Below are 27,342 nucleotides of genomic sequence, written 5' to 3'. Positions count from 1 at the left end.
TGTACCTGAAATTACCTGAAAAACCTGTAAGTGTTCAAACAATGCAAAAATCTGGTCCTGTCTGAAACTCTGAAATGTGTTTTTGATTAAGAGTTTCATCTGGCTTAACCTAGAGCCAATAGAAAACAAGACACAGGCAAGGGTAAAGTTCAGAAGTCGTAGACCTGCAACAGAACACCAGCAAGCAGCCATTGCCTCCTTTAAATTCTTATAATCTTCAAGTCAGCGCACAAACAAATTGGATCATATACTCCTTGTACGCTGCCGTTTTTGACAGGAATAAATCCAGTCTTGTGTAAGAACAGTCTTGTTCCTTGTATTATTCGTGGTATGCATGTTAGGTTGTGAAATGTAGTTTCTAGACAAGGCAGAGATGTCAGTGATTCTTCTGTTATTAATTACTCGCCCTCATGTTGTTCCGAACCCCTGAGACCTTTGTTCATCTTCAGAACACAAATTAATATATTTTAGATGTGATCCAAGATCTCTTCCACTGACAGCAATGATCCAGAGACGTTCAAATTCCAGAAAAGGAACCAAAAACTTTGTTAGAACATTCCATGTGACTTCAGGGGGTCGACTGAAATCATACGAAGCTCCAAGAACACTTTTGTTTGCCAAAAACAAAGTTAAACCTTTTTCGTCTATGTCTTCTGTGTAATGGCAATACATCAGTGGTGCCAAACCCTGTTCCTGGAGATCTACCTTCCTGCAAACTTCAGCTGCAGCCTTGATCAAACCGACACCGTCAGTAATTACCAAGTGCTCCTTCAGATTCTACTTATGGCCCGTCTCCTCCGAATGGTACGGTACGGTTCCGTACCCTTTTATGGATGTTTCCACCATCAAAAGATACCAATAAGTGAACCGCACCGTACCACATTTTGGGTACCCTTTCGAAAGGGCTTTCCTCGAGTCATGTCTTGAGTTTGAGTCATCCCTTTCCATGTTGTCACATGATGAACAAACGACTCAATAACCTGAAGATTTGAAAGGTGAACTAATCAAGGGTCCTTCCGGCTCAGACTGTGTTCATTGGTTAAGCTTATCTCTGTGTCACACGAATGAACGACTCAAACTTGTCTTGAATCAAAGACTTGTTTTGTCAGAAGAGCTATGCTGAGCTAAGCTAATTGTAGATAAAAGACCCAGATAAACAATGAATTATGTTTTACTCTTTCTTATAGCATTCTAGTTAGGACTTGTTTGTAATCCCTGCTGAAAAATCCCGCTTAAACCAGCTTAACCTGGTTGGCTGGTTTTAGCTGGTCGACCAGCCTGGTTTTAGAGGGGTTTTGGCCACTTTCAGGCTGGTTTCCAGCCATTTCCAGCCTGGTCTTAGCTGGTCAGGTTGGGAGATTACCAGCTAAAACCAGCTTGACCAGCCAAGCCAAGCTGGGAGTCCAGCCAAAACCAGCTATATCCAACCTAAACCAGGCTGGTCAAGCTGGTTTCAGCTGGATTTGGCTGGTCTTTTTCCAGCCTGACCAACTAAGACCAGGCTGGAAATGGCTGGAAACCAGCCTGGAAATGGCCAAAACCCCTCTTAAACCAGGCTGGTCGACCAGCTAAAACCAGCCAACCAGCCTAGGCTGGTTTAAGCTGGATTTTTCAGCAGGGATGTGATCAACGTTTGGGCTAGTTGTACATGTAATTGGAAGCAACTCCTAACATTTTAATGATATTTTGGCAAACTGAATGAAATGACTCAAAAAAAGGTTCATTCTTAATGAACGAGACTCAAAGGTCAGATTTGCTGTGGTTTCCATTACCAACGGAGTCCAAAAAAATCCAAATAGAAATATGCTAACATTACTGAAGACGAAAAATAAATATCTATATCTTACCTTCATTCCTACATTGCTGTTGTGCATGTCTATCCGGGCACGGAGGTCCTTGTTTGACCTCTTACCCAGGAAGTCCTTGACAAATTTGTTGCTGTATTTGAGGTTGTCTCCACAGCCTCCCCACTGCCAAGCCTTGCGGTTCTCCAGGTCCGGAGCCTCATCACAGGTACATCGCTCCATTCGGCCAGCACTGCAGGCTTTGGCCATGGCGTGGGTGAGGCCCGCTGAAGAAATAGCGTAGAGGAACGCCGTCTCCTTGAAGCCTGTCAGGAATATGGGGATTATTGTTAGTCATTAACAATCTTAGTTCCTTATTTATCAGGGGTTGCCACAGGGGAATGAACTGCCAAATATTCTGGCATATGTTTATGCAACTGATCCCCTTTCAGCTTCAACCTAGTACTGGGAAACACCCACACACTCTCACATTCACAAACGCACTCATACACTACGGCAAATTTAGTTGATTCAACTCCCCTATAGCGCATATCTTTGGACTGTGGGGGAAACCGGAGCACCCGGAGGAAACCCACGCCAACACAGGGAGAAAATGCAAACTCCACACAGAAACACCAACTGACCCAGCCGGGAATCAAACCAGCGACCTTCTTGCTGAAAGGCGACAGTTCTAACTATAGAGCCACCATGTCGCCCAAGTGTGAGATATGTTAGGCTTTATTTTTATCCATAATGAAGTGAATGTTGCGCTTGGTTTTTTAACATATCACAAGCAAATCTGTGGCCAAAGCTTTGCTGGGTTTTGTTATTGTCTCTGTTTATTATTTCTGTACTCCCTGCAGTACAGTAATACTCTAAATGTCTGTATTATTGCTGCAGAAAGACTCATTTTCAAGTTTTATGGTCTGCTGAGAGTAATTTGTTAATTCTAAATTGCTGTCTTATAACATTCAGTGGATGGACTGTGAAGAGAATAATTAACCGCCGATTGTTTACAGCTTAATGTACTGTAAGTTATTTTCATAATTCACACCAAGCATAATGGGGCACGGCGCACACTAAATTTCTAAAGGGAATGCTAGAAACTGCACCAACCCAACTTTTGTTTAGCAGTTTAATCAAAACTTTGGATATTGTACATAAATACTATTCTACAAACAATCAGCTTTTCAAATAAATCCTAAAAACTCTTTCACAACTACACATTTTGGTTCCATATGCACATTCAGCACTAAATCAAGCAGTAAATCAACTTATAATGATGACCTCCTAAGAGTTGTGTAACAGTGAGGACTGAATTCATGGCTACTGATAAAGCTTGCCATCACAGGAAAGAACATGCATTAAAATATTTGCATTAGAGGGAGCCAACAAAGATGTGAGATGTGTGAGGCAAACCAAGGCTTGTTTCAGCATCAAAGCAGGCTGCGTTCGAAAGCTTAAGACAGCTGACTTGTTGCCTCGATGCCCTACCAAGCATTGACTTTGGAGGTAGTGCTTGTACATGTAGGCACCTCACAATACTGACTTAAGACATACTTCTAAGACAGCAAACAACTTAATCCTGTACAACAAAAGAAAAAAAAACTAGTGAGAGCTTTGATGACAACTGAGGGAATAATTGCTTACTACCATAGTTTGTAAGAAATATATCAAAATTGGAATAAATTGGACAAAAACGTGCATTTACGGACAAAAAGAAACTCAAGCAGAGCTTTCAGATGCCATCTTTATTTTAGCTCAACTGCCTGAAATGGACAACACAAGGTCATTGGGGGATACGTGCCCAGGGCTACATAGTTGATAAACCGCTAATAAGTACGTCTGGCTGCATTTTATGTGTAAAACGAATGCTACGGGGTAGTTTGATGCTGCTCCTTTCTACACTATTACTGACGGCTTACCTCCATATTGGTGTAATTTTTAGTATAATACCAGCAAACAATGAGTTGGCGGAGCGCCGGCGTTTTTTGGGCGGCACGAATTCAGCAGCTTGATACGAGCGGACCGTAGTCGGCCCACTAGTGGCAAGCCGCCCGTTCTAAAAATGCGGGACACCAGTGGAAAACCGATGGCCCACCCGGTTGTGTTTTTGATGTTGTAGGCTGTTCTGTACCTGATATATGTTCATTCATTCATTTTCTTGTCGGCTTAGTCCCTTTATTAATCCGGGGTCGCCACAGCGGAATGAACCGCCAACTTATCCAGCAAGTTTTTACGCAGCGGATGCCCTTCCAGCCGCAACCCATCAGTCTTTGGACTGTGGGGGAAACCGGAGCATCCACAGAGGAAACCCAAGTGAAGGCAGGGAGAACATGCAAACTCCACACAGAAACGGCAACTGAGCCGAGGTTCAAACCCACGACCCAGCAACCTTCTTGCTGTGAGGCGACAGCACTACCTACTGCTCCACTGCCTCGCCAAAGATTAGGTTTGTCAGAAGTGGACACACTTCTGAACACACACCTCCAGGAGACTGCAACCTGAACGCAGCGCCTTAGACCGCTCGGCCATCCTGACATCCTGATATATGTACTTTTGTTGTTGAGGCACTGAATAAAAATTTGATTATTAATAAAAGAAAAGTTTAGTATAAAAATACTGCAAGACGTTTTAAATATAACAAATTATAACTAAGTTTAAAAATCAAGATTTGATATAAAATGTCATTATTAAAATTGTTTATGAATTTTTTAAATGTTTATGTAAATGCTGCGTTACTTTAAAGTGTCCTTTACCGAGCCCAAAGAGCTTAGAATGACCAAGAGGTGACACTCTGGTGTAATTTGAGAAACAGCCACTAGAGGGTGTGGCGGCCATTTTGGAATGAAAACTCCAATAGAACAAATTGCATATTATAAGTCTGTAAAATAAACCATTAAAAGTGCTGTCTCGATAATACCTGTTGTATTGTCGTCTTTCAGGTTGTATCTCAACTTTAATGCGCTTTTTGAATAAATAAATAAAAAACAAAGCAGCTGCTTGCCATCGCGACAGTTATGAGATCCAATGGACGGCCGAACTTTTTCACTCCAAAATGGCGGAATCCGGGGCTGTTGCTGGGCGCTGCTGTTGCAATGGAACGTTCTATTGAGTGTCGCCTCTTGGTCATTCTAAGCTATTTGCCGAGCCTCATTCAAGCACTGCAGCAGAGAGCGTTGTTATGGAAACGGAGCAACGACACAGTCAACAGCACGTCTCGCATGCGGCTGTTTTCACTAATTTTAGGTAAGTTTAGTCGCTAAAATCACGCAAAAATTACATACAACTGGTCCAGACACTTTTCTTACTGGTTATTGACATATTTATGTTCAATATGTATTTTATAGAGACGGTTGTGTCTTTGGAAAAAGATGCTAAAAAGTTAGCATTTTAGCAGATCAGTTTGCTTAATAGCTAGCCTTGTACAAGGGTCAAGTCTGGCAAAGAACGGTTCCAAAACCTATGTAAAACAAAACCAAAATACCAAAAAAAAAACAGTGTGAAACTGTGGTAGGACATGCGGCAGCCGTACACTTTTCTGCAGCATCTACTCGGATTGTGGCAGACCGCACACCAGCTTATTGGTAGGGTGGACAGAGAGTGATGAAGCCAATTATAATATGGGGATGGTTAGGATTCAATGATGGACAGAGGCCAGTGGGCCAGGATGCCAGAGATGCACCCCTACTCTTTTTGAAGGATATCCTGGGATGTTTAACGGCCACAGAGAGTCAGGACCTTGGTTTAAGGTCTCATGCAAAGGACTATGCTAACTGAACAGTATAACGTCCCCATCCATATACTGGGGCATTAGTACCCACACAGACCGCAGCTTGAGCACCCCCTGCAGGCCTCACTAACACCTCTGCTGGCAGCAACCTAGTTTCACCATGTAGTCTCCCATGCAGGTACTAACCAGGTGCAGCCCTGCTTGGCTTCAGTGGGCAACCATGTGACAGCTGCTGAGAGCTAGCTGCTAGATTGCCTTCTGGAGGACGTGCAATTGGCACCTATGAGAAAAATGTTTCTCAAGAAAAAAAAATGAAGTAAAGTTCAATTCAGACATGTCTTGATGACGTCTTCCTACCTTGGAACGCATCCTTCGAAGGTAGCATTTTGCAGATTTTCGGACACAGCCATTGTTAATGTTTATTCACATGTCAACATCAATTGTTAGCATTTGATAGATAGTACTCAACTTACCTCTCTTTAAAATGTTAGCCCTGTATCGGCCCTCCAGCGTGCAGTTCCATCTCTCAAAGCGAAACTGGTACTGGCACTCTAAAGCACTCATGCTGATCGCCTCCATCAGCGTCTCGGCCACGCCAGGGTCCCGTCGGCACATTCTGCGCTGCTTCTTCTCCAGTTTGAGTCGATCACACAGCTTGTAGTGCGATTTTCCCGCCCTTTCGTCTGGCTGTGAGGTCAGTGGCAGAATGGACAGGGGTTCATTACCTGTCAGCCTATGAGAAAGATAGATTGAGAAGTCAAACACTGTCACTGTCGCAGGCACATTTTTGCTGACACCATTGTATTGACCTTATTCTTGATGTACAAGTGGGCGCAGCCATTGGAATCTTTTTTGGCTCAAGACGTCTGGTCTTAATTACTTAAAAAACAGCTCGTTATGCTGCTGGATGTTGGAAACTGATATTTTCTTAATATGTTATTCTGCTTTTTATGTATAGTCATGAACACACTTGTTTGTAGAGCAAGTAGTTTGACCGTTTTCTGTCGTTTATTATTTCTAGTCATTTCTCCCCTAGGCTACTGGATCAGAAGTTCTACAACAATTGCAAAATGACCACACTTTCGCGCTGAAGAATAAGGTCAATATGTAAGGAATAAAGTACATCCAGTACCGACAGGCTTATGGGAAGCCTGATGTGAAGCAAAACACTGTTGTATAAGACTGAAGTTGACCATAACGAAACTGGCTGAATAAAGAATACTACCTTCAGTCACAAGATGGCGCCAAACTGTTAAAAACTGTGACGTTACAGCCGAGCATTACAAATATTATTTACAAATAAATGTTTAAGTATGTGGATGTTAACATTTTAGCGGTCATTATTTGGGAATAACATACTGTATCTTGGAATGTTGCAACTGACAAATCAGAATTGAGGATTCCAGACAGCCATATAATATTTAGCCTACATGTTCTTTATCCTGCTTTTTACATAGACACAACAAAACCGAAGAATTAGACACAAACATTGTACTGAGTCGTAATGGTGTATTATTACTTTAAATGAAGGCAAAGCTGAAAACAACAAAAATGGCTGAATGGAGCATACACTAACCTCGGCACTATTTAATCACAAGATGGCGCCAAACAGTCAAAAACTGGCAAAACAAACAACAGATGCATATAAATGTTTAAGCATATGGATTTTCACAAATTCACTGAGAGTGAAGGTCAAGGTGATTCGAATTCCCGGATGAGCGTGAAATGTCTTGAAATGTCACGACAGATCAATCAAAATCGAGTATTCCAGACAGCCATTTAATATTTAACAATCACAACCAACTGGATGTACTTTATCCTGCTTTATCCATAGATACTTGCCACATAATTGTTTTTATCCTAGGAATTAGACACAAACATTCGTAATAGTCGTAATAGTTTATTAATTATTTCATTAAAGGCAAAGCTGACAGCAACAAAAATGTCTGAATGAAGCACACACTAACCTACACATTATTTAGTCACAAGATGGCGCCAAACAGTCAAGAACAGTGCCGTTACAGACAACAGATACAAATTAAATGTTTTAGTTATTCATTATTTGAGAATTACATACTTCGGAGTATCACGACTGACCAATCAGAATCGAGTATTCCAGACAGCCATGTAATAATTAGCAATTACAACCGCCTGGATGTACTTTATCCTGCTTTTTACAAAGATAATTGCCACAAAACCTAAGAATTAGACACGAACATTGTACTGAGTCGTAATAGTGTATTAATACTTTAATTGAAGGCAAAGCTGACAACAACAAAAATGGCTGAATGGAGCATACACTAACCTACGTACTATTCAATCACAAGATGGCGCCAAACAGTCAAAAACTATGACAGTGAAGGTCAAGGGGATTTGAATTCCCGGATAAGCCTGCATTTATTTAGCGGTCGTTTTTTGGCAATAACATATCTTGGAATGTCACGACTGACCAATCAGAATAGACTGTTCTAGACAGCCATGTAATATTTAACAATAAATACAGCCTGGGTGTACTTTATCCAGCTTTTTACAAAGATACTTGCAACAAAATCTAAGAATTACACACAAACATTGTACTGAGTCGTAATAGTTTGTCAATTATTTCATTGAAGGCAAAGATGGCAACAACGAAAATGGAAGCATACACTAACCTATGCACAAGATGGCACCAAACAGTCAAAAACTATGGCAGACAAGCATGCACTGTAAGTATGGATGCAGATGTATTTACTGATGGTTGAGGTGATTCAAAGTACTCGAATGAACCTGTGCTATTAGCTTCAGCGGTTGTTATCTTGGAATAACATACCTTGGAATGCTGCGACTGACCAATCAGAATCAAAAATTCCAGACAGCAGTGTAATAACTATATATAAACCATTTAGTCCCTATCAAAATGTTACACTTTTTATCAATTCTGCTTTCGGAGCCTATAAGTTAAGCTTTACAGCAGACTTCTACCTGCAGCCTTGTTCTATCTCCAGCAATGTAGCACTACTGTTACTGTGCATATTCATACCATGCACAAGATTGTGGCGCATGTTTTACGTAGCGGATGCACTTTTAGCAGCAACCCAGTACTGGAAAACACCATTACACGCTCATTCACACACATTAATACACTCCGGCCAATTTAGTTAATGTAATTCCCCTATAGCGCATGTGTTTGGACTGTGGGGGAAAACGGAGCATCCGGAGGACACCCACGCCAACACAAAGAGAACTTGCAAACTCGACATAGAAATGCCAACTCCCAGCCGGGACTCGAACCTTTTTGCTAAGAGGCGACAGCGCTAACCACTGAGCCACCATGCTGCCTTGAATATACTTTCAAAAGAGAAAAGGTCTAATCTTCTTGTGTGTTCTGAAGATGAACAGAAGTCTTATAGTGTGGAGCGACGTGAGGTTGAGTAAATGATGACAGGATTTTCATTTAGTTGAGAAGTAACCCTTTAAGCGTAGAGGTCGCTCTTTGATGTTTAGATTCTTTGCAGGTCAGAGGTCACCAAACTTGACCTTCAGAAAGCCAGATTTCTTTCTGTGAGCTTGTGTTCATGGCTTCCCATGTTTCTGTGCCTATGACTGAAGCTGAAAGGAGATTAAAGTACGGTATGACTCTTGACTAAATGCAATCATAATCTATACTTTTAGGGTTCCTGAAAATTGAATGAATGAAAGGAAAAGCCTGGCTTGATTTCCAGGAATTGGAGCAATTATTAAGGGCTGCTCTGGGCACTTTTTTGAATGTGCGTCATGTAAGCCAAAAAGCATGAATAAATTCTGATGTGGTTAATGTTCTCAAATATATAATGTACTACGGGAAACGCAGTTACAGTTCTGAAGTTAATGTTTGTGTGAATTGTTTATCTGCTGTCCAGTTAGTTTATATTTCTCAGTACTGGTTTTGCGGCTGGAAGGGCATCTACTGCGTAAAACATATGCTGGAATAGTTGGCGGTTCATTCCGCTGCGGCGACCCCTGTTAAATAAGGGACTAAGCTAAAGAAAAACAAATGAATGAATTTAGTTTTAAAGGAACAGTTCACCCAAAACTGAACATTTTGTCATCATTTACTCACCCTTGACTTGTTCTGAATCTGTTGCTTTCTTCTTTTGAACATCAAAAAAAAAAAAAAATGTAAACCTTTAACCATTGACTTTTATAGTATTTGTTTGTCTTTTTATTTCATTTTATGTTTATTTGATAGGGGCAATGTCGATTAATTTATGGTAAAAAAAAATAGCCAGTTGATACAGAATTATCTGCAGTCCCATGGTAAATTAGTCACCCTAAAAACGTAACAGGTGACTATTTTACCATGGGACTGCAGATAATTCTGTATCAACTGGCTATTTTTTTTTTACCATAAATTAATCGACATTGCCCCTATCAAATAAACATAAAATGAAATACGCAGCAGCACGAGTGGTCTTTAATGAACCTAAAAGAGCACATGTCACTCCGCTGCTCATCTGTTTGCACTGGCTGCCAGTTGCTGCTCGCATCAAATTCAAAGCTCTGATGTTTGCCTACAAAGCGACTTCTGGCCTTGCTCCTTCTTATCTGCTCTCACTTCTGCAGATCTATGTGCCCTCCAGAAACTTGCGTTCTGTGAATGAACGTCGCCTCGTGGTTCCATCCCAAAGAGGGAAGAAATCACTTTCGCGAACGCTCACGCTCAATCTGCCCAGTTGGTGGAATGAACTCCCGAACTGCATCAGAAAGGCAGAGTCACTTGCTATTTTCAAGAAACGACTAAAAACTCAACTATTTAGTCTCCACTACACTTCCTAATCTGCAATTGCCTCTCTGGATATCACACTAACTGTACACAAAAAAAATTAAATAAAAAAAAGTACTAATACTTTCCTTCTTAGACTTTACAGACCTGAAACTTGCCTACAGCACTTATTCATTGTTGCTCTTATAGTTGTGTAAGTTGCTTCCTTGCCCTCATTTGTAAGTCGCTTTGGATAAAAGCGTCTGCTAAATGACTAAATGTAAATGTAAACATAGTAAACCAAAACATGATACATACAAGCTTCAAATTCAATTACACTTACAACAAAAAAATTTACAAATTCTTACAAATTAACAAGCCTCTAAAACAGGGGTGGCCAACCCTGTTCCTGGAGAGCCACCATACTGCAGATTTCAGTTGCTACCCATATCAAACACACCTGAACCAATTACTTAGGACCTGAACACCATGTGATAATTACAGGCAGGTGTGTTTGATATGGGTTGCAACTGAAATCTGCAGGAAGGTGGCTCTCCAGGAACAGGGTTGGCCATCCCTGCTCTAAAAAATGTACTATACTTAAAACTGACAGATCAATGGTTACAAGCTTTCATCTTTCTTTAAACTATCTTCTTTTGTGTTCAACAGAATAAAAGTAGCTTATAAAGGGTTGGAACCACTTGAGAATAAGGGTGCTTTCACACCTGCCTTATTTAGTTCGATTGAATCGCACTAGAGTTCGTTTTCCCTCTTGGTGCAGTTCGTTTGGGCAGGTGAGAATGCAGCAATCGAACTCGAGTGCGCACCAAAAGTGGACCAAAAAAGCATACCGAGACCTGCTTGAAGACCCGCTTTCTAACAAAACCTGGAGCAGTTTGTTTGTGGTGAGAATATGATCCAAACTAAACCAGACTCAACCGCAAAAAGTACTGCGCCTTTTGGACTAATCCAGCTGCCGTAGGCCGATGCGCTGTGCATTATGGGTTATGGAGGAAAAATATTTGTTGACAGCGCTTTACCAACAGAGAGAGAGGGGGGGGGGGCATTACCTGATGGATGGTTGGTAATATTTCCGCAAGATGACCATGTCACATTTTAGCTAAATTAATTCACACCTCCTCCTGAAGTGATAAGCGATGCATTAAAACAGTTTTCCAGCTGCGGCCACACTTCATTTTCGAAATGTATAGTTTGTCTAGAGCAGGGATACAATCGTCCATCCATAGTAAAAAGGACATTTTGTGTCTGCCGGTTTGTTTACTTGCGGGAGTTCATAGGCATTTTCCCGCACGTGAATTCTGACCAATCAATAAGCAGTTTGGGAACTATGTTCAACAACATCTGGCCAATGAGTGATGTGGATTTTGTCAGATGACTGCATTTTGGTTCTTTTCAACTGGTTCAACTGGACCAAAGCCAGCAGTGCGGTGTGAAAACGAACCAAAGACAGCAGAAAATGCAACAGTTTACATTTATTCCCCTTGGTCCGGACCAATGAAGCGAACTACAGATGTGAAAGCACCTTAAGTAAACAGTGAAAGCATTTTTCATTTAGGGCGATCTATATGTAGTTCTAAGTGTGTCTCTCACAGGTGAGTGGGCCTGACAAACCATCTGTAAAAAAAAAACACACTTTAATTTCTCTTTTTTGGGGGCTTACATGTTTTGAGGTTAAATAAACATGCATAAAAAATCCACTAATATTATGATATTAAAATATCCAATTACAGCAGGAAAAATAAGTGTAAGTATCACCATTTTTCTCAGAAAACATATTTCTAAAAGTGCCGTTGACATGAAATTTTCGCCGGATGTTAGTAACAACAAAAGAAATCTAGGAATGCAAAAAAATATATAAAAATCTAATTAGTTTACAACTTAAGTTATGCGCAATAAAATAAAATGATGCAGGGAAAAAGTATTGAACACATGTAGAAAGTGAAGGCAGTGAAAGCCCAGACAGCAGCTGAAATCTCTGAGTAGTTCTTCAGCAATCCTCTGCCCTTCCTCAGTGTAAATGAAGATCAGCTGCTTCAGCCCAACATCTACACTAGCAGAAGGATGAGGAGGAAACAAGGGTGGACATTTCAGCAAGACAATGATTCAAAACACAGCCAAGGAGACTCTCAAATGCTTCCAGAGAAAGAAAATCAAGCTCTAGAATGGCCAAGCCAATAACCTGACTTGAATCCAAAAAAGAATACAGAATAAAGCTCAGATTTGATAGACGAGACTCACAGAACTATCAAGATTTTGACACTGTTGAATTATGTGAAAAACTCACACACTTCATTCTCCATATGAGAGGCGTCTTTAAGCTGCAGCACCAAAAAACCTTTTGTGTAACGTATTACAGATGTTTCAGTAGCTTCAGAGACTTTCTCCTTGTGTCATTCCATTGTTATTACTCATAACTCATTTTTCAGGTTAATTCCTGGTTAAAAAAGAGTAGCTTTAAGTTCTGAATTTAGCAAGTTTATGAAAACGTTTCAGGCTTATGGACAAAATGGATATAAAAAATAAACCCATTTATACGTTAACAAAAACACTGAACACTGAAAACAGAAGATTTACAGATGAGCCTGTAAAAAGTGCTTTCAATTTCCACTAATAATAATTTCTGAACTTTCAGGTTCTCTCTCTCTGTCATTATTTACCTGTTCCTCGTGGTTTCCCAATATATAACATAGTTTTCATAGCAGGGCATGTTTTAACATGCAGCTGGGATTTAAACTTGGCTAGTGTCATCTGCTAGTTAGCTAAGCATTAAAGAACTAGTCTCAGGCTCAGACGTCACACCCACACACCGTTGGCTGAACGTCTAATTATAAGTACAGAATTTTCAGCCCTCCTGAATATTCTTTTACCCTATTTCTGTATAACAGAAAGAAGATTATTTTCAACACATTTCTAATCGTAATAGTTTTAATAACTCATTTCTAATAACTGATTTATTTTATCTTTGCCATGATGACAGCTCATAATATTTGACGAGATATTCTTCAAGATACTAGTGTTCAGCTTAAAGTGACATTTAACTACACTCACCGGCCACTTTATTAGGTACACCTTCAGAACTGCCTTAATCCTTTATGGCGTAGATTCAGCAAGGTACTGGAAGTATTCCTCAGAGATTTTTGCTCCATATTGACATGATAGCATCACACAGTTACTGCAGATTTGTCAGCTGCATATTCATAATGCCAATCTCCCGTTGCACTGCATCCCAAAGGTGCTCTATTGGATTGAGATCTGCTGACTGTGGAGGCCATTTGAGAACATTGAACTCATTGTCATGTTCAAGAAACTAGTCTGAGATGATTCGAGCTTTATGACATGGTGCGTTATCCTGCTGGAAGTAGCCATCAGAAGATAGGTACATGTTGGTGTTAAAGGGACGGACATGGACAGCAACAATACCCAGGTTGCTCTTCTGCAGACATCGGTTGTAACGAGTGCTTATTTGAGTTACTGTTGCCTTTCTATCAGCTGGAGCCAGTCTGGCCATTCTCCTCTGACCTCTAACATCAACAAGGCATTTGCGCCCACAGAACTGCCGCTGGATATTTTCTCTTCTTCTGACCACTCTCTGTAAACCCTAGAGATGGTTGTGCATGAAAATCCCAGTAGATCAGCAGTTTCTGAAATACTCAGGCCAGCCCGTCTGGCACCAACAACCATTCCAGGTTCAAAGTCACTTAAATCAGCTTTCTTCCCCATTCTGATGCTCGGTTTGAACTGCAGCAGATCGCCTTGACCGTATCTACATCGTTGCTGCCATGGGATTGGCTGGTTACAAATTTGCTTTAACAAGAAGTTGGACTGGTGTACCTATTAAAGTGGCCGGTGAATGTAGTTTAATTAGGTTTAGGTCGAATAAAAAAACAAGCATTGCTAAAGAGGGCTATTAATATTTGAACCTAAAATGGTTTTAAAAGAATTAAAAGCTGCTTTTATTTTAGCCGAAATAAATCAAGTAAGCCTTTCTCCAGAATAAATAATAGAATAGGAAATACTGTGAAAAATTCCTTCCTCTGTTAATCATAAATTGAGAAATATTTGAAATAGCAAAAAATAAATTAATAAATAACAGGAGGGCAAATAATTTTGATTTCAACCGTATCAGTTTAACCAAACAAAAAGCATGAAGAGGATCCTTCACATCGGTGGCTGCTTGGTGCATTTCAGCCACGTTTTGTGATAGAGCAGCGGCTCTTTTTTCAGTTTATTTTCGAGCATGCTATGCATAAAGCATACTTTCTGAGTCTGCCACATAGCTGGCGAACATCTAACCAGCATTCTGCGGTCGGTGACGAGGGGAGCCGGGAGTTACTCTCATAACACACACAGGGGACAAGACTGTCAGCTAATGACCATATTGGTCACACCAATTGACAGCATTGGCAGGGCAGGAGCTCATTATGTGTAATTTCTGGGTTCCTTTTACACATTCGCTGAGAAGCAAAGGAATAAATGGATTTACAAAACTCACAAAGACAGGTTTTAAAACACATCTGCTGCTACACTGAACATTACAGCTTTAAATCTGCCACACTTGTCATCTAATATACATTTTTCATTCATTCATTTTCACTTGGTGTAGTCCCTTATTTATCAGGGGTATCACAGCAACAACTATGTTTTTTATATTGTAGTTATTTATAATCAGTGGAAACAACCAATCCAAGCTCATTCTGAAAACGTACCGCTATATACATTTCTGGAGAGTTGCAAATACAGTTGAAGTCAGAATTATTAGCCCCCTTTGAATTTTCTTTTGTTTTTTAAATATTTCCCAAATGATGTTTAACCAAGCAAGGAAGTTTTTACAGTATCTCTGATAATATTTTTTCTTCTGGATAAAGTCTTATTTGTTTTATTTCGGCTAGAATAAAAGCAGTTTTTAATTTTTTAAAACCCATTTTAAGGTCAAAACTATTACCCCCTTTAAGCTATATATTTTTTCGAGTCTACAGAACAAACTATTATGCTTAGAAATGTGTTGAAAAAATCAGCTCTCCGTAAACAGAAATTGTGGGTAAAAAAAAAAAAAAACAGGGGCCTAATAATTCAGGGGAGGCTAATAATTCTGACTTCAACTGTATGTCTAAGGTGGTATGTTTTTTTGCAGTTTTTGTTTTTGCAAATCCACCAGAGGACTATGTGTACGCTTTTTAAGATCTCAAACTTCTCTTGCAAATGCCATGCGTGCCTGCTGTTCGCATAAATCTACCAGAGGCCGCTATCGACTGACTGACTGACTGACTGACCGATCAACTGACCCACTCTTCTCCTTCCCTGAACCCAACCAATAACAGTGCCGTGCAGAGACTTTCCAATTGGGGGGGTGGGGAGATTGTGAACTAAAGGCAGAGGTAGGGGGGATGACAATTGCAAATTGAAGATCGGGGGGGCACTTTAGTTCATTATGGAGGGGCACTTTATATCCAAGAGAAAAAAGGCCATGTGCACTGCACAGGTTGAGCTCTATCTGTGCACGTGCCTGACATATAGTGTTTTGAAAAGCACCGATTGACCAGCCGACTTCCCTAAACCCAACCAACAAAAAAAAAAAGCAATTTTTTTTTTTAAAAAAGCAATCCAGAAAAAGAAAAGCATTCACCTGGTTTTTACCACATTTTCAGATTTGACCACATTCTCACCCTGTTATTTGCTTGCTTATTTTATTTTTTGTCTTATCTGCTTTCTGGAACCGTTCTTTGCCAGACTCGAACCCCGTCGTAAACTTGTAACCCATCGCCACTGGCACTTGTGGGTCTGTCGCTGGATTTGCTTTTCCGTGTTTGGACTTTCAGCTGTGCCATTTACATTACACTGAACTCAACTAAACCTAACTCTGAAATCTGGACTGACGCAGTTTCAGTTTACTAGAACTTCTATGTTAAGCTGCTTCCCACATAGCAAAATCTCTCTGGCCCAGCTCTGGCCCACACAATCAGGTTTTGCTTGGCCCACATGCCGCAGTGAATTACAGTACATGACTGGACCAAGTCTGGCTTCCATACAAGGGCCAAACATGGACCGTGTCTGGGCCAAGTCTCAGCCAAGTTAATAACTCATAACTGGGCCAGATTGGTTGGTGTGTCACAATTGCAAAGAAATTGATAAACCCATAACATATTGCACTTTAAGCACACTATGGACATGCTTTTTCTCAAAGCGACCTGATTGGTAGAATTTTATTTTTTTAACTCAAAAATAATGTTAATGTATTTTAAATGTGGGTCAAGACAGGCCAAACTTACATGGCCCACATATCGGTTATTAACATCTGGGCCAAATACTATATTTTACATCTGGCCCAAATCTTGTGTGCCACCTTAAAGACTAGGGATGTAACGGTATCAGAATTTCACGGTACGGTAATACCTCGGTATGAATGTCACGGTACGATATTTATTGAATAATTTACAGGAAAAAAACAAAACTTATGAAAATACTCCAAAAAAAGTGCCAAAAGTGTCAATGACATACAAATTAGTCATCTATCTGTAAGCTTTGAAACAGGAACTTCAATTTTAATAACAAAAAAATATTAAACCATGTAAAAAAAATAAAGTTTTAATTTAGTATTGTTGAAAACTCATCACATTCAACATTTAATCACTCACTCACTTAGATAGAGATGGGTTTAAAGGAAAATGATCATATAAATATAATCTGGTAAAAGCTGGTATCTCTGGGCATTTACAATGTCCCCTGCAACAGAAAAAAACCCTCTCATTTGGGACTGAGGTTTCTGGGACAAGAGAGATATGACTTGGCCCAGGTTGTTAGCAATGGGGAACGTTGTGCATTGTCTTTCCCCCACTTGAGAGGACAAACCATGAGTGAGATAGAGATCTCATGTCTGCATCAATCTGAACAGTGTGCTGTGTTTCTGCAGTCCCCATGACTGATTAGTCGTATTCCCCAACTTGCAGGCACGTGCACACACAGTGCTCAACCTGTGCAGTGCACATGCCCTTTTTAGTCTTGGATAGAAAGTTCCCTTCCAAAATGATCAAAAGTGCCCCCGCAACGCGACACACCCTCTGTCCCCGCTTTACAGTACGCGCGCGACAACACAGCTGATAAGAACTCGCGCGACAACACCGCTATTCAGTACGCGTGCGACAACACAGCTGATAAGAACTCGCGCGACAACACCACTATTCAGTACGCGCGCGACAACACAGCTGATAAGAACTCGCGCGACAACACCGCTATTCAGTACGCGTGCGACAACACAGCTGATAAGAACTCGCACGACAACACCGCTATTCAGTACGCGTGCGACAACACAGCTGATAAAAACTCGCGCGACAACACCGCTATTCAGTACGCGTGCGACAACACAGCTGATAAGAACTCGCGCGACAACACCGCTATTCAGTACGCGCGCGACAACACAGCTGATAAGAACTCGCGCGACAACACCACTATTCAGTACGCGCGCGACAACACAGCTGATAAGAACTCGCGCGACAACACCACTATTCAGTACGCGCGCGACAACACAGCTGATAAGAACTTGCGCGACAACACCGCTATTCAGTACGCGTGCGACAACACAGCTGATAAGAAATTGCGCGACAACACCGCTATTCAGTACGCGTGCGACAACACAGCTGATAAGAACTTGCGCGACAACACTGCTATTCAGTACGCGCGCGACAACACAGCTGATAAGAACTCGCGCGACAACACCGCTATTCAGTACGCGTGCGACAACACAGCTGATAAGAACTCGCACGACAACACCGCTATTCAGTACGCGTGCGACAACACAGCTGATAAAAACTCGCGCGACAACACCGCTATTCAGTACGCGTGCGACAACACAGCTGATAAGAACTCGCGCGACAACACCGCTATTCAGTACGCGCGCGACAACACAGCTGATAAGAACTCGCGCGACAACACCACTATTCAGTACGCGCGCGACAACACAGCTGATAAGAACTCGCGCGACAACACCACTATTCAGTACGCGCGCGACAACACAGCTGATAAGAACTTGCGCGACAACACCGCTATTCAGTACGCGTGCGACAACACAGCTGATAAGAACTCGCGCGACAACACCACTATTCAGTACGCGCGCGACAACACAGCTGATAAGAACTTGCGCGACAACACCGCTATTCAGTACGCGTGCGACAACACAGCTGATAAGAAATTGCGCGACAACACCGCTATTCAGTACGCGTGCGACAACACAGCTGATAAGAACTTGCGCGACAACACTGCTATTCAGTACGCGCGCGACAACACAGCTGATAAGAACTCGCGCGACAACACCGCTATTCAGTACGCGTGCGACAACACAGCTGATAAGAACTCGCACGACAACACCGCTATTCAGTACGCGTGCGACAACACAGCTGATAAAAACTCGCGCGACAACACCGCTATTCAGTACGCGTGCGACAACACAGCTGATAAGAACTCGCGCGACAACACCGCTATTCAGTACGCGCGCGACAACACAGCTGATAAGAACTCGCGCGACAACACCACTATTCAGTACGCGCGCGACAACACAGCTGATAAGAACTCGCGCGACAACACCACTATTCAGTACGCGCGCGACAACACAGCTGATAAGAACTTGCGCGACAACACCGCTATTCAGTACGCGTGCGACAACACAGCTGATAAGAAATCGCGCGACAACACCGCTATTCAGTACGAGCGCGGCGACAACACCCGCTGGGTTTTCCAGCTCTTTTTGATCCCCGCTTCTAGCAGCACACTCCATTTCCGCATTACTGGATCTGTAGCGACAACAGACCGCAAGGGATTATGGCCAAGCCTGGGCTGATGGGAATTGTAGTTTCCGGTACCTCCCGTTCACTTCATTCGCCTGAGCAAATTTTCTCAGAAGACCTATAGTTTTACCGAGTCATGCGACTACGGTAATATCGAAAAAAATTTATATTGCGGTATGACGGTATTTACAATACCGTTACATCCCTATTAAGACTGCGCCACCTCTGCCAAACTCGTGCCATGTTTGGCCCACATGCTGTATGCCAGTGCCGGAGGAATGCCTGCTTTTTGCCAAATCTGGGCCAGAATTCTTTGCTACCTGGGTTTGACACATTGTAAAAGCGCTAGAGAAATACACATGAATTGAAAATTGCAAAAATCTTCAATTGAAAGCACTGGAGGTCTCCAGAAGTATTGTGCACTTACCAATTTCAGCATCGTTTTGCTGAGTAAGGCTTTACTGGGGATGTTTTTGTCACCAGACGCCGACTCTAGCCATGCAGCTACATTTCCAAATGTTTAGTATAACCTGAGCCTGAAAAAGAGCTGCCTCATAGGCAATGTTGAAAACGAAGGAAACCATGACACATGAAAAAAAAAGAAAAAGAAAAAATCTCATGTTTATTCAGTTGCTCAAAGGTGACTTCATGCAAAAACATAAAGGAGGCCTACTTGTGTTTTCAGTCAGTTTTAAACCTTGTGAGATTCAAAACAGACAGAAAAATCTTTAGCTTCTTTTCCCAGAAGCTTTTTTTTTTTTTTAAGTGAATGTGTGTGGTGGCTCAGCAATGACCACACTTCGCGAACAATCCTGACCACCAACAACGTGGCCACATTCCACCTGGAGATAAACCTGAAAGGTTTTAATAAGTCGAGTTAATTGCTTATTATGAGGTGTTCGCCAACATGCTGTCTTGCCCGATTTGTCTTGCAAAAGGAGGGGGTTCAGGTTGTTTGAATAATTTGCTGTCAAGGAACCGCAACTGCATAATCCAATTAGGACATTAGACACGCTTGTGGCTGGACTGTGTGATCCTGTAATATCCCGGCCCACAGAGAGAGACCAACCTCAGCACACTAAGGCCATACTCACACTAGGTACAGTTGTCTCGAACCGGGCCAAAGCATGCTTGTCCCCCCTCCCGTCTCCCCCGACGGCCCGCTCTCACACCATATCGGGCCTCGGCACGCTTACGTCATCGCTGCTGCGCTGTTCAGAAGCGCTCTCTATGGCAAGCCTTTTTAGCATTCAAATCTTTGTTCTGACTCCATAAATATATTTAGAGATATCTCTAATTATATTTTGACTAGTCATAATTATAATTCGACTAGTCAGAATGACAATTAGAGATATCTGCAATTACAATTGAACTAGTACGAAATCAGATTGGAGATATCTGCAAATATATTATGACTAGTCATATTCCTACATTGACTTCCATTGAAAAATATTTGCAGATATCTCTAACTGAGTTTTTACTAGTCATACATTTGGAGATGTCTTTAATTCGTCATATTTAGAGATATTTACAAATATATTTGAAGATATCTCTAATTAATTTACTAATAGTCGAATCACAGTTGTAGATTTCTTGAATTGGATTTTTGACTAGTCAAAACTCATTTAGAGATATCTGCAAATATTTTTCAATGGAAGTCAATGGAGGAATATGACTAGTCATAATATATTTGCAGATATCTCCAATCTGATTTCGTACTAGTACAATTGTAATTGCAGATATCTCTAATTGTCATTCTGACTATTCGAATTATAATTATGACTAGTCAAAATATAATTAGAGATATCTCTAAATATATTTATGGATAGTCAGAACAAGGTTTAAATGCTAAAACGGCTTGCCATACGCTCTCACTCAGCAGCACAGTGGAGATTTCTCTAGTTATATCGTTTCAGTCGTTTGATATGCCGTCAAATATTTCGCCGAACAGATCCGCCACTTTTGGCACTCATAAACAATCATAAAGCTCTCGTGCTGCAGGAATGAGGAGGTCTGCTGAAGGCGCGCAGCTGTCGTGCAGTGAGGGGTTTGCGTCTTTAATAAACTACAGCAGTTTGCGTTCACTGAACTGTAAGAATGATTAATAAATCCATATCAAACAGTCCCTTAAAAGTCACGTCTCGCTTTTCGGTTTCGGATGGCATAGTGTGAGTAGGCCCTAAAGGTCTCTAAAAATGGAAATTCCTCAGCAAAGCGTGTCTTTCCATTAAACCTACATCCTAATCTAGGGGCTATACTTGCTGTTAACTTGCTATTTCAGAGGTCGCCACAGCGGAATGAACCGCCACTATTCCAGCATATGTTTTACACAGCGGACGCTTTCCAGCCGCAACCCAGTAATGGGAAACACACACAGACTACGGCCAATTTAGTTTATCCAATTCACCTATAGCGCATGTGTTTGGACTGTGGGGGAAACCCACACCAACACGGGGAGAACATGCAAACTCCACAAAGAAATGGCAACTGGCCCTGCAACAGTGCTAACCAATGAGCCACCGTGCCGCCCTGCTTTTTCCTTGTTTTATTTTACTTCTACTTTACTTATACAGATGCTGAGTGAGATCAAAGTTTGTCCCGTGTGTAAGAGCCAAATCACTTCCATTCTATATTTAACCATACAAAACAACTATGTTATGTTGCTTGATGTAGCAAACTGTTATTTTCTTGACATAATATTAAATTTTATCATATTGTCATAGACAATTGTTTGAAGCACAAAAGGTTTGTTCGTTTACTGACATTTGTTCTTCCTAGTCATGGTGAGGCCACGTTTTTTTTTTGAGCGCCAGCAGCGTAGTGAGGTGCAGAGTGGGTGTCTTACAGTCAGTGTCACTTGTGAACTAGCCATCCAATCACAGTGGAGGAGGGGCGGGACAATACCAAGCAACTGTCAACAAATAATTCGCAAAAGATCTTCTAACGTTACAGTGGGGATGCCGACCCAGGCTCTTTGGAAAACGTGCTCAGGGCTACATTTTTGAGAACCGACAAATATGTACCCTGGACTACATTGCCTTGCAGTTCTTATTTTAGCAAATCCACTAGAGGGTGCTGTGTATATTTTTGACAATCTCAAATACATTACAGATACACGTTTTCTCGTGCCGTTTCACGTAAATATATGTAAACATTTCTGTGTGTAGTAACGTCCTTCTCGTGCGCGTCTTTAAGAGAAGCTGATTTTGACTGACCCATACACCCCTTTCCCTAAAAGCAAGCGGAATGTGTTTTCAAAAACAAACTAGAAGAAAAAAAGCCATCACTAAAGCCACCTTTCCACTGCACACGACATTTGGACACGACTGTCGGATTGCACCCCCTTGTGGTAGTCGCACAGAATTTTCAGTTCTGACATGCACCATGGGAGAGAAGCTGTTCTCGCAGTGTCCGAAAAAAAAATAGCAAGAGCCTTTATTCTCTGTGCATTTATCATGGTTGAATAAATGAATGAATACTAGAAACTCAGACCACTAAAAATATTGGAGGGAATGTGGAGACAACATAAAAATATATATTTTAATTTATTTATTACTTACATTTATGAATAGAAATGTTTTTTTTTTGTATTATTTAGACTTTTTTGATTTAAAAAACAACCAAATGAACTACTATTTCTCATCTCGCACACACAGACCTGCTTGGACAACACTGGAATACATCACATCTGGTCGGCCGGTCGCATACGTTCTAGTTGAAGGAGTTCAAATATTTCAACGGATCCGCAGCTCATGAATCCGAATTTTCTGCATACGGAGATGATCAGAACTCCATGCAGCTCCCGCACTATTCTCCATTGGAAATTAATGACTTCCGGTCTGTCGTTTGACGTGTGCAGTGGAAAGGAGGCTAAAGACTTGCTTGTACCACAACCTCATGCTGCTCTTTTGATGTCTTGTTTTGTTTCTGAAAAGCGTTCTTTGCCAGACTCAAACCTCGGCCCCCGTCACGTTTTACACATAAAATTCAGCCATATATACCCACAAGCTCATATTTCTCAGTTCTCAAAAATGAAGACCAGGGCACATTTTCCCAACGAGCCTGCTGTCTGCAGTGCAAAAACCCTTCAGTGGACATTTAGTCTTATCGCCGGTTATAGAATTAGGCATAACATAAAGATGTAGATAGAAAAAAGGACATTTTGATAAACAGAAAATCAAATAAAAAATAAACTGATATTCTATGACTTGGACAAACAATGTATAAAATCCGCTGACGTTCAATGTCTGCAATAAACCTTTTAAAATTCCATCATATTCCATTCATTCATTTTCCTATTGCTTAGTCCCTTATTAATCAGGGGTTGCCACAGCGGAATGAACCGACAACTATTTCAGCATATGTTTTATGCAGAGGATGCCCTTCTGGGAAACACCCATACACTCTCGCATTCACACACACACTCATATACTACAGCCAATTTAGTTCATCCAATCAGTCCGTGTGTTTGGGCTGAGGGGGAAACCGGAGCACCCAGGGGAACCCACGCTAACACAGAGAGAACATGCAAACTCCACACAGAAATGCCAACTGGCCCAGCCGGGACCTTCTTGCTGTGACTCGAAAGTGCTAACCATTGAGCCACCGTGCCGCCCCCATGATATTCCAGAATTTCAATAAACAGACAGCAAGTCCATACGAAAACAAGTGCGTATGTAGAGAATCTGACAACCTAAAATGTATGATGCACATGGTTATGACAGCTAAAAATACATATGGGTTTCACTCCAAGAGCTAAGGGGAAATTCTGAAGACATAACACAGCTTTAAGCAGGTGGCTGCGAATGTTTGTGAGACGCTTTCTCTCGGGAGCCCAGACAAGGCATGAGTTCAGCATGTTTAAATGAACACAAACACAATCTTTGTGAGCAGAAGCGAACTGCGAGGAATCTGTTTACTGCACAAATCTGACATACATTGACAGGTTATGGAACAGAAACTAGGCAAGCGAAGACTTGCGAAAGCATATTAAAAACACCCCCGTCCACAGCTTATTTTTTTAATGACAGTTCATCCCTCTGCTAAACGGCCGTGTTTAATTCTACAAGTTGACACTGCTAATTAGTATCGCGTTTGTTCTACATTTGGCAACCTAGAAATAGTGAATGTATATATTTGATGTAAATACAATCACTCACAAGCGACCGCCGATTAATTATGCTCAAATATCAAAGACACCTGAACATTCGTGGTTTGACTGATTTGTAACAGGTGCCTTTTTCTATGGTAGCACCTTGAGATTTAGTAATGCAGTCACTGTATGAGGACAAACCTACTGTACAAATGGTTGTGATGACAAACACTTTTAAGCAGAGCAGGGGTTGTGACGATATTGATATTACATAATATTACAAACATTTTCTGCGGCAGTATTATGTTGATGGTATATAAGCATTTGAATATCTGCGTACTAATTTAACTTTTCTCTTTGGTCAGATGGGTTCAGGTAGAGATTCAGTTCTGCTGTGCTTCAGCAAAATTCAGCATCACAAGCACAGTTGCAGAATTTCAAGCGTAACCAATCATTATAAACAGAGACATGGTGAATCGTCAAATGAAATTAAAATGTTAAATTCATTCATTTTCTTGTCGGCTTAGTCCTTTTTACTAATCCGGGGTCGCCACAGCGGAATGAACCGCCAACTTATCCAGCACATTTTTACGCAGCGGATGCCCTTACAGCTGCAACTCAGCTAGGGAATCATCCGCACACACATTCACACACAAACTCATACACTACAGACAATTTAGCCTACCCAATTAACCTGTACCGCATGTCTTTGGACTGTGGGGGAAACCGGAGCACCTGGAGGAAACCCACGCGAAAGCAGGGCGAACATGCAAACTCCACAGAAACAACAAATGAGCCAAGGATCGACCCAGCGACCTTCTTGCTGTGACGCCCCATTCACACAGGGCTTCAGCGTCAACGTTTGACTGAAGGCGTGTCTGAAGATGGGGCTGGAGCAATCGTCATAGAAGCGTCAGCCAATAAAATTTACTCAGCAATAGGCCACTGTCTAGCTGGTGTATTTGCATACAACGATCTGATTGGCTGACGCTTCCGTTGGTGCTTGAAAATTTGAGCTAGTCCCAACATCTGCAGCGATCAACACCTCTGAAGCGGTGCCGACGGATCCACAATGCAGTTCGGCAACGCCTGACGTCACCCATTCAAAGTGAAGGAAGCGTTGACGCTGACGCCCCGTGTGAATGGGGCGTGACAGCACTACCTACTGTGCCACTGCTTCGCCCAATGTTAAATTCATTCATTCATTCATTTTCTTGTCGGCTTAGTCCCTTTATTAATCTTGTGTCGCCACAGCGGAATGAACCGCCGACTTATCCAGCAAGTTTTTACGCAGCGGATGCCCTTCCAGCCGCAACTCATCTCTGGGAAACATCCACACATATACACACACACATACACTACGGACAATTTAGCCTACCCAATTCACCTGTACCGCATGTCTTTAGACTGTGGGGGAAACCAGAGTACCCGGAGGAAACCCACACGAAGGCAGGGAGAACATGCAAACTCCACACAGAAACACCAACTGAGCCGAGGATCGAACCAGCGACCTTCTTGCTGTGAGGCGAACGTGCTACCCACTGCGCCACTGAACATTTGCTGCCTCACGTGAATAACTTGGTTTCGTTCGTACGTCATGGGGAAACACCTAATGACTCGGTATCAAGGCGACTCGTTTGAAGCACTATGAGTCGACTCTTTTATAGATGAATCAACTGTTTTAAACACTGTACACTAACAGATTTAAGCCTTAGCTGGATACTTCACTTCACTTTGAGCTGTGTTACACACTACATGGAGGGGAATTTTCAAAAACCTATAATATGGGCTCTTTAAAGTGTTTAGACAGAGTATCGACTCAAAATTGACATGTTAGCCTTCAGTCTTTTAAACTGGAGTTCATTATCAGACCAGAGACGCGCTCGGCTGTAAGAATTCCAGCAAGCGAGAACAAACCCGACAGATCTCACAGAAACAAAACAGAAATTTCATCTCGGGCCTCTGAGAAGTCTTTGAGACATGCTTGTATCTGAAACACAAAAGCTACTATGGAACTGGAGAGCTGCCAGAGACACTGAGCTCCGCTAATCCCTGGGCTACTGGCGATGGCTTACAGCCCAGTATTTTTAGCCTTTTACCCAGAGTGCTGGAGGGCAAGCCTGGATGTGTGAGAATGGAGAGCAGTCAAGTATTCAGGCTTTTCAAAGATGAAGTCACCTCATGTGTGAGCTTTTTATGTGTGCTCCCAAAGAAAAAAAAAAACGGTATAAATTTGACTGACAGTCGAAGTGTCTACAGCGTGTCACTAGAGGCGAGCGATAAATCTTGCATTCAAGTTTTCTCTCTGGATATCTTACCATTTGACTACCTTTAAAAAAAACAAATGGATCGTTCAGAAATGAAACGTCATCATACTTTTAAATAGCTTTCGAAACATCCATAGTGCTGCATAATACACTCACTGGCCACTTTATTAGGTACAGCTTACTAGTACCGGGTTGAACCTCCTTTTTGCCTTCAGAGCTACCTTAATCCTTCGTGGCATAGATTCAACAAGGTACTCGAAGCATTTCTCAGAGATTTTGCTGCATATTGACATGATAGCATCACACAGTTGCTGCAGATTTGTCGCCTGCACATCCATGATGCAAATCTCCCGTTCCACCACATCCCAAAAGTGCTCTATTGGATTGAGATCTGGTGACTGAGGAGGCCATTTGTGTACAGTGAACTCATTGTCATGTTCAAGAAACCAGTCTGAGATGATTTGCGCTTTATGACACCCGGTGTGGTCTTCTGCTGCTGTAGCTCATCTGCCTCAAGGTTGGAAGTGATGTGCTTTCACAGATGCTCTTCTGGTTGTCTTTCTATCAGCTGGAACCAGTCTGGCCATTCTCCTCTGACCTCTGGCATCAACAAGTTATGTGCGCCCACATAACTGCCACTGACTGGATATGTTCTCTTCCTCTGACCAATCTCTATAAACCCCAGAGATGGTTGTGCGTGAAAATCCCAGTGGCTGAGCAGTTTCTGAAATACTCAGACCAGCTCGTCTGGCACCAACAACCATGCCACGTTCAAAGTCACCTTTCTTCCCCATTCTGATGCTCGGTTTGACCAGCAGCAGATCGTCTTGACCATGTCTACATGCCTACATGCCTTGAGTTGCTGCCATGTGATTGGCTGATTAGGAATATGCATTAACAAGCAGTTGGACAGGTGTACCTAATAAAGTGGCCGGTGAGTGTATATCATTT

The 27,342-nt window shown here is 41.8% G+C and overlaps 1 protein-coding gene across 2 annotated transcripts in view; it reads right to left on the bottom strand.

Annotated features, from left to right (window-relative positions):
* Positions 1-27,342, bottom strand: part of wnt9a (wingless-type MMTV integration site family, member 9A) — a 70,978-nt gene that overhangs the window by 7,994 nt on the left and 35,642 nt on the right. Inside the window, 3 exon segments of one of the 2 annotated variants that reach the window (NM_001045363.1) lie at positions 1,848-2,110; positions 5,991-6,020; positions 6,129-6,250. In NM_001045363.1, the coding sequence (NP_001038828.1) occupies positions 1,848-2,110; positions 5,991-6,020; positions 6,129-6,250 (415 nt within the window). 2 annotated transcript variants of the gene reach the window in all.

Source organism: Danio rerio, chromosome 2 (assembly GCF_049306965.1).
Source record: "Danio rerio strain Tuebingen ecotype United States chromosome 2, GRCz12tu, whole genome shotgun sequence".
NCBI classification, from domain to species: Eukaryota; Metazoa; Chordata; class Actinopteri; order Cypriniformes; family Danionidae; genus Danio; species Danio rerio.
This window is presented reverse-complemented; position numbering and strand designations above follow the sequence as displayed.